The 11852-nt window shown below is 43.3% G+C and overlaps 1 protein-coding gene across 1 annotated transcript in view; it reads right to left on the bottom strand.

Moving 5' to 3' along the window:
• Window positions 1-10917, bottom strand: part of LOC118428668 (polycystic kidney disease protein 1-like 2) — an 11467-nt gene extending 550 nt beyond the window's left edge. The window contains exons 1-19 of the mRNA XM_035838780.1: window positions 10730-10917; window positions 10201-10476; window positions 9641-9907; window positions 8900-9166; window positions 8556-8705; window positions 8250-8321; window positions 8044-8102; window positions 6764-6844; window positions 6245-6316; window positions 5970-6107; window positions 5637-5727; window positions 5167-5315; window positions 4508-4753; window positions 3582-4074; window positions 1772-1920; window positions 1258-1482; window positions 995-1159; window positions 739-899; window positions 211-436 (exon numbers count right to left, since the gene is read on the bottom strand). Of these exons, the coding sequence (XP_035694673.1) occupies window positions 211-436; window positions 739-899; window positions 995-1159; window positions 1258-1482; window positions 1772-1920; window positions 3582-4074; window positions 4508-4753; window positions 5167-5315; window positions 5637-5727; window positions 5970-6107; window positions 6245-6316; window positions 6764-6844; window positions 8044-8102; window positions 8250-8321; window positions 8556-8705; window positions 8900-9166; window positions 9641-9907; window positions 10201-10476; window positions 10730-10790 (3348 nt within the window). The 5' untranslated portion in view covers window positions 10791-10917. The remainder of the gene's footprint in view (window positions 1-210; window positions 437-738; window positions 900-994; window positions 1160-1257; window positions 1483-1771; window positions 1921-3581; window positions 4075-4507; window positions 4754-5166; window positions 5316-5636; window positions 5728-5969; window positions 6108-6244; window positions 6317-6763; window positions 6845-8043; window positions 8103-8249; window positions 8322-8555; window positions 8706-8899; window positions 9167-9640; window positions 9908-10200; window positions 10477-10729) is intronic.
• Between the last annotated feature and the right edge of the window lie 935 nt (window positions 10918-11852).

Below are 11852 nucleotides of genomic sequence, written 5' to 3'. Positions count from 1 at the left end.
GCTAAAATGGCCGGCTATCAGAGAGGCCAGCAATCAGCGACCCAGCACAAAAAGAAATGGCCAGCAAAAGTGCCCAAAAAGGCCATAGAGAGCCTGCTATGGAGGCTACAACTGGATATGATTTTCGACACGGTCAGAAGGACAGATAACATTCGCTGTCTTTCGTCAGTGACACAAGGACATGAAAATATGTAATAGATACACATGTACATATATAGCCAATGAGGTTAACTCCCTTGGTGTAGCAAATGTTGTACCTTCGGGCATGATAGCTACGGACAGGAAGAGGTGTTCCTCTGCCATATTGCTCCGCAAACATGCCGGGAACAGGAACCCGAAGGATCGCAGGTCCTGCTCAGAGGCGACAGGAAAGGTCTTCGCGGTCTGCCCGTCCCCGCGGTCGGCTGCCAGCCACTCATCGCAGAGGAAATAGGACCTGTAGTTCCAATTAACAAAACAATTACTTTCTTAGCTTGGAGGTTCTGACATCGGTACTAAAACTGGACTTTTTGGCTGCGTGCTCATCGTGCAGTTTGATCCACCTGGACTAAGGCAGTCTCGAAAGTCACAGTTTCGAGTGGTGAGATCCTGCACTGCTGCTCTGTCCACGTGCCACGATGCAACTCAAATTCTGGATTCACTTCATTTCAACAGTGACAGAAGACAATGACTCTTTTCTCATTTTGCGTGTTCAAATTTAGAGTCAGTTAGATGCATCAAGGCATTCTCCAAACTCACAGTTTGCCTGTGGCGAGATCCTGCACCGCTGCTCTGTCCACGTGCCACGATGCACGGCTCCCCTCCCCACTGTTGTCGTGCATGAGCTTCAGCATCTCCAAGTTACCCAGCTGTTCCGCTGTGCTGAAGGTCAGCGTCACCAGGCTGCCTTGGGTAAAAACCTGAACAGAAAAAGAACCCCAACCTGTTAGGACCCACCATTTTAGCTTGTTACATTTCATGATGAAAAATTGAGTCAATAAGTTCAATGACCAACCTTCTTTGTGATGTTGACCACTCTCACACCGGAGGTTGCTGCATCTCCATGTAAGGTGAAAGCGACGGTTGACTCCGTCCCGGCATGCTTAGCGGCGCCTGTCCAAAGGTGGAGGCGGTACCGGAAATCGTTCTGCAGGTCATCCAATTTGATTGAAGGGTTTTTCTGTGAGGATGTATGAAGAAATTGAACATTTACGAGATGTAGAGAGACTTAATGACATCATTAATAGACAAAAAAACACATCGTAAATGTCTCCGTACCTTCCTCTTTGATTTCAGGTCAAAAATCGTCATCATGACCAGTACGAGCAGAAAGAGGCAATACACCACGAAGATGGTTGTCAACACCGCGCCGTTGTCACGTAAATCTCTAAGGGTTAACGCCCCGAAGTCGACCGTGTTCGGCGGAGTGGCGAAGTCACTCCCGAAGGCCGTCAGATGGTTGCAGTGGCAGATGGTGCTGGTAATGGTGGACCGGTCACTAATCTAAAAGTTGAACAGAAATGTTAAATTCTAGTTGGTAAAGTCAATAAATTCATAGTGCTATGTTCCTGTTTAGTTTGCGCATGTTAGATGTGTTAGATACATTACCTCTAACCTATTACTTATATATATTTACATGCATCTGATACAATTTTGCTTACTGTAATCGAATTATATCAGATGGTCTCATAAAATTTCAGCTCCAATACAACCAATATAAGGAAATATGGACATCACTAACGGTTTTTTAGCAATGCTAATACATGTATAATTATACCAAGTCTGTACCCACCGTACAGCCGTCAGTCCTCCAGTCCTCCTGTGTCTCGCTCCAGAAGACGCAGCTCAGACGGACCCACTGGATCTGGTAGGCGTAGACGTCGTTGGTGCCCAACTTCTTTTCATCGGTTTGACCGCTGATGTCGCATTTGGTCTCCGGTCCTAAAGAAAAGAACAGCACCCTTATTTACTTCCAAACGCACCCTTATTTACTTCCAAGCGCACTTTTTTTTTACTTCCAAACGCACCTTTTATTTACTTCCCAACGCACCCTTATTTTATTCCAAACGCACCTTTTATTTACTTCCAAACGCACCTTTTATTTACTTCCAAACGCACCTTTTATTTACTTACAAACGCACCTTTTATTTACTTACAAACGCACCTTTTATTTACTTACAAACGCACCTTTTATTTACTTACAAACGCACCTTTTATTAACTTACAAACGCACCTTTTATTTACTTACAAACGCACCTTTTATTAACTTACAAACGCACCTTTTATTTACTTCCCAACGCACCTTTTATTTACTTCCAAACGCACCTTTTATTTACTTCCAAACGCACCTTTTATTAACTTACATACGCACCTTTTATTTACTTACAAACGCACCTTTTATTTACTTCCAAACGCACCTTTTATTAACTTACAAACGCACCTTTTATTTTCCGATAAACGCACCTTTTATTTACTTCCAAACGCACCTTTTATTTACCTACAAACGCACCTTTTATTAACTTACAAACGCACCTTTTATTTACTTACAAACGCACCTTTTATTTACTTACAAACGCACCTTTTATTTACTTACAAACGCACCTTTTATTTACTTCCAAACGCACCTTTTATTAACTTACAAACGCACCTTTTATTTACTTCCAAACGCACCTTTTATTTACTTACAAACGCACCTTTTATTAACTTACAAACGCACCTTTTATTTACTTACAAACGCACCTTTTATTTACTTACAAACGCATCTTTTATTTACTTACAAACGCACCTTTTATTTAATCACAAACGCACCTTTTATTTAATTACAAACGCACCTTTTATTTACTTCCAAACGCATCTTTTATTTACTTACAAACGCACCTTTTATTTACTTACAAACGCACCTTTTATTTAATTACAAACGCACCTTTTATTTACTTACAAACGCACCTTTTATTTACTTACAAACGCACCTTTTATTTAATTACAAACGCACCTTTTATTTACTTACAAACGCATCTTTTATTAACTTACAAACGCACCTTTTATTTACTTACAAACGCACCTTTTATTTACTTACAAACGCACCTTTTATTTACTTACAAACGCATCTTTTATTAACTTACAAACGCATCTTTTATTAACTTACAAACGCATCTTTTATTAACTTACAAACGCACCTTTTATTTACTTACAAACGCACCTGACTAGAGGAAAAGCTATGGACCGCTATGCCATAGCCTGTGTTTACACAATCTCCCTTTAAGTCAGGCTAGCTATACCAAATTTAAAGTTAAAATTATTGTGGACTAATGTTTTGATAACACAATTCACGACACGATAAGCTTTCACATATTTCATGAATAAATCATCAAAGACGCATCCTTTCAGAAATGGTAGGGCTTGAGGCTTAAACGTACATATCGACAGTTATTTTCCCACCCGTCTTGTTCTTTCGAGTGTGCACTTTTGATGATACCCGAAAGGCGTCGCTATTGAACCGGTTCCTTTCTCTGCAGCACTAATTTACATTGTCTGTGAAACAGAAACAGTAAGAGATAAATTATCTTTACATCTAAGATTCAATGTAAAACAGAAAAGCTCACCTAGCACTTGGACTTTCACGTAGTAATCTACTGGATCCTTCTTTCCCTTGACGAACATGGTTGCCTCTGACTTGTCCGTTTCGTCACTACCAGCACTGAGACTTTCCATCAAGGAACACTCTTCAGGAAGAACAAACGTCTCCGTGCACACGTCGTAGTTTTGGTCATCAGGGCGGCCGCCGTACCTGCCCGACACGCCGTACACCACGCTTGTGTTCAGCGGGGTGATTGTGACCAGGAATCCTTCAGCGGTGTTGTTGAGGTTCAGCAAATGGTAGCTCGAACTTTGGTTTCCTGGGGCGGGGAAGGTGATGGTTGTCGTCGCTGGTTTGTTTCCTACGTTGCCCGGAATGGTGATGATGAAGTCCTCAGTAAGGTTGTTGAAGACCAAGGGTTTATAGTTTTTCCGGTGAAGTGACAGTTCCATGACAGACGAGCGTGCCTGGTATTGCCCACTCCCCCATGTGTATGTGTTCTGTTCGTACTGTGTAAACTACAACATAAAAAGAACAAAAATTCCTTTATTTTTCTGAAGCAGAAATCAGACACTAATATACTTTATGGGGAGTTCTTAGCACGCACAAATATTTGAATAAAAAGTTGAAACCAGTCCGCTGTTAACATAGGAAGAGATCAAGAAAAAAATTAACGTTTTTGGTGGAAGTCAATGTGCAGATGTTGGCACATCGACGAACCAAATCCGTATTGTGCTTTTGGCACACTATTAGACGGGTTAGCGGAAGAGGCTCAGTGGGCGTACACCGTAAGGGAAAGTCTTGTAAAGTGCCTTTCCCTAAGGGCACAACTACGGGGCACGGTGGGTATCGAACTCAGGACCTTTCGATCCCGAGCCGAACGCTCTAACACCTACGCCGCACCAACGTCACTGAGGAAAAAAACCGAGTGCAAAAAGAAGGGTACGGTACACACCTTGACAGTGACGTTGTGAGGTGGGTGTTCCGGGAAAAGCGCGGTTTGGGACGGGAACAGGAACCCCCCTCCTCCGTCTGCACCACCTGGCTCCCGGACTTCCCGCCGTGAAGCTTCTGGGACCGCAGCGTCACGCCGCCCCTCCTGATGGTTACCGGCGGGCCGCCGGGCCGCATGGGGGCGGTGATGGCGTTGAACAGGTCATCCAGGACCTGCCGGCTCTTCCGGACGACTACCTTTTTCTGAAATTGACCAAAATAAAACTTAAATTCTTACCAATAATTGTAATATTTCCCGTGTGTTCATAATTTAACTGGTAATTGAAATGCTTCCCTCTGACACAGAGGAAACCGTCAAGTAATACAAAAGTAAAAATGGTTTGCAAAAGCAATCTGACGGGAGATAAAATGAATGTACACGCGTAAACGAGTCAAGCCGTCGTCCGATTACAGAGAGAACTGAACTGGTATGTGAAACAAAACACCTTGCAACGGCATTAATCGACATAGAAGGAAGGTGCGATTGGTTTTGGGACAATAGATGTGGGAGATAGATAAGATAAAATTATGTCAAGAAAACGAAAAGTGAGTATTAAATGGTGTTAGGTTAGAGGGAACCAATTGAAGCCACGAATAAAAAGAAAAAATATTTTTACCTCAGCTCGTTTTTCTTCCTCCTCCTGTTTCGCTTTTTGAGCGCACTCCTCCGGGGAGACACTGTCGTCCTCGGACTGTAGATTCCCGTCATGCTCGTCTACATCCGGTTCTGGTTCATATAGCAGGGCATCAACGGACTCCACCAGAGCTGACAAAGGAGTCAGAAGGACTGTTATGCAAGTCATCAACATTACAAAGTGCCAACAGACTCGGCCAGAGCTGCCAAATATACCAGCTTTTAGTATTCAAAGTGTCTCAAAAACGGGAATGAAATGGACTAGACAATATACATGGCCTCCTTCGGTCAATATTGACCATGATAAAACTCCTAATTGATATCAGCCCTACAGCGTCGACTGTGGCTAAACATCTGTAGGCTGACTCAGGTCTGTTGCAGAGTTGCAGAGGACCAGACAAGCAGACATGAGAAGACCCCTCTCCATGTGGAAATGATGTAGTTAGTACTTACACCCCCCCACAGACTCCACAGTGGACGGGTCAGACATGTCCACTTTGTCCAGTTTGCTGGTGATGGACTGCAGAACATCTAGTGCAGTGTTCTACAGAAAGACATAAATGCACAATCAATAGGATTGCTTGATTTTAAAATGCAGTCTGAAAATGTAGCAGCATAGATTATAAGACATAAACAAAATGAAGTAAAATCACCGACACACAGCAAAAGAACATCATCGTAGCAAGATGCCATTACTCTTTATGCAATGTGTGGTGAATATAAAGTAGATAAAAAGAATAAAAAGCAATAATCATGAAACTGCTGCGATTCATTCCTCGTCTGTACCTTTAAGGCGTTCTCTTGAGGGATTTCGGGGCAGTTGATGATGACGAGTGATGTTAACTCAGAGATGACCTGCAGACGATCAGGCGTCTCGGCTCTTCCCGTTTCAGATCCCAACCTCTTGAGTGCCTTCCTACAAATCTACAACAACATTTGGATAACAAGAACATCACTGATCCATATTCCAAGAAAAACAGTTCGTCTCCATGGTTTTTAATAAAGAGTCTAACAAAAACAACGGAAGGTTCAAAGATCTCCAGTTAGTAAAAATTGCTTACCTCTGCCCTTTCTTCAGCAGATGTTGTCGGCTTCTCCGTTCCATCAACGCCTCTATCGTCTTCTACAATGTTCTGGTTTTGAACAAAATGTTTTCGTCAGACACAATAACATATTCTCAAATAAATGTACATGCTTCTAAATTCTTTTCTCACTATCCAGATTAAATAAAACGCCACAACATTTTGCCATCAACATTCAAAATATAATGATTTATATAATCTCTACCAGATGATACCAACGTCTTCAGACTTGAAGAATGGCCACTTGAACGTGGTAACCTTACGGCAGATTTGACTCTGGCAGGGTCAGTTGAATTTTGAGAAAATCAAGATTAAGTTACTCGGCGAGAAAGATCAGTGGGTACTGAAATCATGTGCAGCTTAGTGCTTGTGGTCAATTCATCAGCATTTTCTCTATAGTGTCCACCTGTCTATAGCGGTCACATTTCTCCAGTACCCTTGAGTGGCCGCTATAGACAGGCTTGTCTGTAATGCCAACAAGTCCTGGACGTGACCAACCTGAGCCAGCCTCTGCAGCACGTCGTGTGGATCAGGAGAGACAGACTCTGCGAAGATTTCGTCCAGACCATTGCCTAGTGCCTAAAAGGCAAACGCAATCAATCAATAACCTTTATTTAAACTGGCATAGCCCTGTCGGCCTTAGCCGCTCTTCCCAGAGGTCCAGTGGAGGGAGGGGGGTAGGTCACAGGAAAAATAAATAAATTACTACAAAGAACATGTGTACCCTCCTCATTTTCTCTTGTAATTACCACCATAAAAGGAAGACATGTTCGGGATCTGAATCTGTGCTTGTGTTTGTGAGTGTGTGTTTGTGTTTCAGGATATTTGCGTTCATGGCTTAGTTAAGTACATTTGGATAGATTGCAATGACATTTGGAATGTAGCCATACGCAGGTGGTGAAAGACAAAGTGAATGGAGATGTTGGACGCCTTGTGACTTTAGTACTGCAGTAGAATTTCCGGTTTGGGTATCTTTTGCCTGGACATGCTAGGGTCTTGATTGTTTTGCCGCTAATAGCGCTTTAAATAAGGAATGATCAATATGGATTTTAACCCTCCAGTAGCTTTCACTGGGGCAGTGTTTCTTTAAATCGTTCAAGGAGGATAGCTGAACAAAGAAATCGGGATTCCCATGATGTTTGAAGCATTTCAATACAGCTGTAACATTCAGAATAATTGTGAAAATATTGACCACCATAAAAATGTAAAATTGCTATAATTCATTTCAACAATAAATGATAAAAATCTTATTCTTGTACGATTCACTCTCAGGTGTGCATATATAGACATAAGTACTATGTAAATGCTGAAGTCATGTTGTGTATCAATGATGTCATTATCACTTGTCCTTTCAGACATCCACCAACAGACGCAAGCCTCAGCATCTTTTCTGGGATCTCAGACTCCTGTCAAATCCGAAATTTGTGGCGTCGGGCGTGGCGTAACTGGTAGAGCGTTCGGCTCGGAATCTATGGGTTCTGAGTTCGATTCCCACCATGCCCCCGACGTTGTGTCCTTGGGAAAGGCACTTTACACGACTTTCCTTCTGTCTGTACCGTGTATGTGGCATTGTTAATATAAGTTACAAAACTTGAGTTCAGTGCCACATCGTCCTCGTCTGTCCAAAAGCAAATAGAAAAAAAATCCGAAATTTGCGGTTTTCATCCGACACCGCTCCTTACGCCAGTAAGCAGACTAATACTTTATACAAATACTCTATTTAAGCTGCACAGAGTTAAAGATTTCCCCATACGAGTACAATCATCTTTAGCGCAAACCTGGTCAGCTGTCGTACTTCTGCTGCTTCCAGGCCAGACTGTGCTGGTCCGCTTTATTTCTGCACAGAAAAGACAAAGGGACCGTGTTAAAGTGCGTACTAGCGTTCTTAACGCCATAGTAGAACTTAACCCAATCGTTACTGAAATGACAGCGGTTTTACGTATTGCAATGCATTTAGATATTCTCGACAGGCCAATACCCTCACCTTTTGTGTTAGCTCCAGATGTAGACGTAGCCATGGAGTCGTCTGATTGGTCTTCATCCGATTGGTCTCGATCTACGTAACAATGATCAATCAGTCAAATGCACCATGACCCAGTTTGAAATCTTATGTTTAAGAAGAAGCTCATAGCCTTACATGATTCACCTGATACGATGTATCAAGGAAATGAAAACTTTGCTTTCACTAACGGAAACTTATTAAACTCTGACACTCTTCACAACTTGTCTTCCACGAAAAGGCACAAACAAACAAACAAACAAAACAAAATTTCCCCTGATAGTAAGTTACCGACATCCAGCGGCCCCCGGGTGGATGTAGTTTCCATTGTTTTTGCTGGTGTGGTTGCAGTCACATGGCTGATGAAAAACGTTGTCATCAGACTTGTTCGGTTAGTAGAAGCAGCGGTTAAGGTTGAACTCGTTGACATCACTGGGTATTCTGGAATAAACACAAGGGCTAAGATGTCACCTCTCAGAGGATGAACTAAACTGAACTTGATGGTTCTACGTAAACCCGGGTACTAAGTGCAGCAAGGGGTGACAATGCGATAGTACGTAGACAAGGACAACGTGTCTAAGGTACTGGAATATTTACTTGAACACTATAAACTTTTTAATAGATCATGTACGCACCAGTTATATTGTACCCGACTAGAGGCGGGCTCTCTCGTTGAACCCCGATGGTGATGATCTCCACCTTGTACGTGGTGCCTGCCTGAAGTCCCTCAATCACAGCAGATCTGTCTGCTGAGCCCGGTGAGGGGCTGAGCTGTTCTATTGCCTCCCCCTGTCCGTACATGACGCGGTATCCGGTCACGACCGCATCAGGAGGAACCCAGGTGAACCCCAGCGTGGATTCGGTCACTTCCGTGAACTGCAGGTCTGTGGCGGAGCTCATCTCTGAAAAATGCACAGACAAGAATAGTCGTTAACTGTCATTTTAGTATTTAGGAATAAATCACAGAATATTCTTGAAACTACTAGTCATGGCTGTGTACTTACATAATTCAGTTCGTCTTTTATTTATGGTTATTGGATGATGTTCTATATTCGTATGAAATATCATTTGCCACGACAAAACGTGCAGTTTAGACCTAAAAGTTGGGGAAGTTTTGCCACGACACTACAATATTTGGTGATTTGATATCTAAAACTTCATTTCATATTACAGCTTCTTTCGTACCATTTTATCACGAAGTCCTCTATGCCTCTAGATGGAAATAGCTGTAACTTTACATATAGTCAAACAGTTTAAGACATTGGAATTACGTGAAACGGTATCATCTCATGGACTCATCTCATGGACAAGATATGTAATCTATTAAAATCGCCCTTTAGTTGTCTTACTTGATACCGCAATTTGTATATACTCACCAGTCGCATTATGCCCGACAAGAGGCAGACTCACAAAGCGAACCCCGATGGTGATGATCTCCACCTTGTACAAAACGCCTGCCTGAAGCCCCTCAATCACAGCAGATCTGTCTGCTGGACCCGGGGAGGGGCTGAGCTGTTCTGTCGCCTCCTCCAGTCCGTACATGACGCGGTATCCGGTCACGACCGCATCAGGAGGAACCCAGGTGAACCCCAGCGTGGATTCGGTCACTTCCGTGAACTGCAGGTCTGTGGCGGAGCTCATCTCTGAAATTGATATTCAATAAAAATTTCTGTTTGATTTAGCATGGCTATAAAAGATTTCAATCTCTTTTTTCTTCCCTTTATTAGTGGTATGGTGTTAGTACTAATTGTTCTGCAGAGTATATTTCTATAGTCCAAAGGTTTAAAACACTCTCAACAAAATTAAGTCTACCCAGATTCTTAAATTTCTAACCTATTGGCCATCCAACAACAATAATACAAAGGCTTTTTTGTATAGGATGTTTAAGGTCTGGTTTTGAAATGTCAATGTTGACCTGAAGTAGCGCTCTCCATACCTGTTGATGCGTGTATAACCACCGTCTCGCTTTGTGACCACCAGCCATCCGTCAGGAACAGTGACGTCACAGCAACGACGTAATCCGAATCCGGTGACAGGTCCAACACCGGAAATGACGTCTGATCCGTGTAATGATTGACAGCTGTCGCCATGCCTAGCTGCGACACGGCAACACGGTATCCATGAAGGTCGTGGTCAGGTGACGGAGACCACGTGATCTTGAGCTCTTTATCCGTGACGTCAGAGATGACTAGGTTGATTGGCGGATCCACAGCTGCAGGGGGGGGGGGTATAGTTAAAAGAAGGAAATATTGAAAATAGAGATCGTCCCTTTTCTATTTCAAACCAGCTTCTCCAGTGACGTTTTCTCCCCAATTTGCATAACCACAGATGACACATGCATGTGCAATACCACGGATCAAAGAACGTATGGGGCATTATTGTCTCTCTCCTTTTCAATAAGATCTTCAAAAAATACCTTTATGACTTTATTTGAAAATCCATTAGTGACGTGTCATAGGGCATACCTTGATTGCAAATCTGTGTTTTCCACCCATCCTGACACCCAGCCGAGCAGACACCTGACATCGGGTCACAGTTGACTTCCCCACCCTGGCAGTGGCCACACACTGGAAAAGGGGGACATAATACAACAATATGATATTGAAACTATGCCAACTTTCTATACAAGATACACGGTACAGACAGAAGGTAAAGGTAGTCTTTTCGTACGGAAGTCAGGTACCCAATTTACACCTGGGTGAAGTGAGGAAGGTCGTGTAAGATGCCTGTCCCAAGGGCACAACGTCAGGGGCACGGCGAGTATCGAACTCGGGACCTCTAGATTCCGATTCGAATGCTCTGCCAGTTACGCCACAAGCGACGCCACGTAATGTAACAATTCCTTACCTCCACAGCCGTGGGCGTCCGCCATCAGCGCGAAGCCCTGACGACAGAAACATCTGTAGCTGCCCGGGACGTTGGCACAGATCTGGTCACACCAGCCGTTCACTGTCGCACATTCGTCGGGCTCTAAAAAGAGAATGGAGCACAACTCAAACAAACCTAAGCTCTAAAAAGTTTTTTTTTAGTTTTGTGAGTTGCAAAGCTGTGTTTTCCAACAATCTCACCATTGAACATTTTGCAGCTAAAGCTCTTGTGATGTAATAAAGAGACGTCTGATGGTCAGCTGTCACTTAAATAATCAGTATTAAGGATTCACACATGAGAAAAACAGCAAATTGAACAAAGATTTGGACTCACATACGTTGGGCGCAGAATCTTGCAAGAGAACCGTGCGGTATAGTCAGTACTCTTAAATATCTAAATCAGAAACATTATGAAATTTATAAACTCACCAGTCGCATTATGCCCGACTAGAGACAGACTCTCAAAGCGAACTCCGATGGTGATGATCTCCACCTTGTACAAAACGCCTGCCTGAAGTCCCTCAATCACAGCAGATCTGCCTGCTGGGCCCGGGGAGGGGCTGAGCTGTTCTATTGCCTCCCCCTGTCCGTACATGACGCGGTATCCGATCACGACCGCGTCAGGAGGCACCCAGGTGAACCTCAGCATGGACGTCGTCTCGGTTACGTTAACGAACTGCAGGTCTGTAGCGGAGCTCATGACTGAAAAGTTCCCGGTCAA

This window comes from Branchiostoma floridae, chromosome 13, assembly GCF_000003815.2.
Source record: "Branchiostoma floridae strain S238N-H82 chromosome 13, Bfl_VNyyK, whole genome shotgun sequence".
NCBI lineage: Eukaryota > Metazoa > Chordata > Leptocardii > Amphioxiformes > Branchiostomatidae > Branchiostoma > Branchiostoma floridae.
The sequence above is the reverse complement of the archived record's forward strand: the minus strand, read 5'-3'. Positions and strand labels throughout refer to the sequence as shown.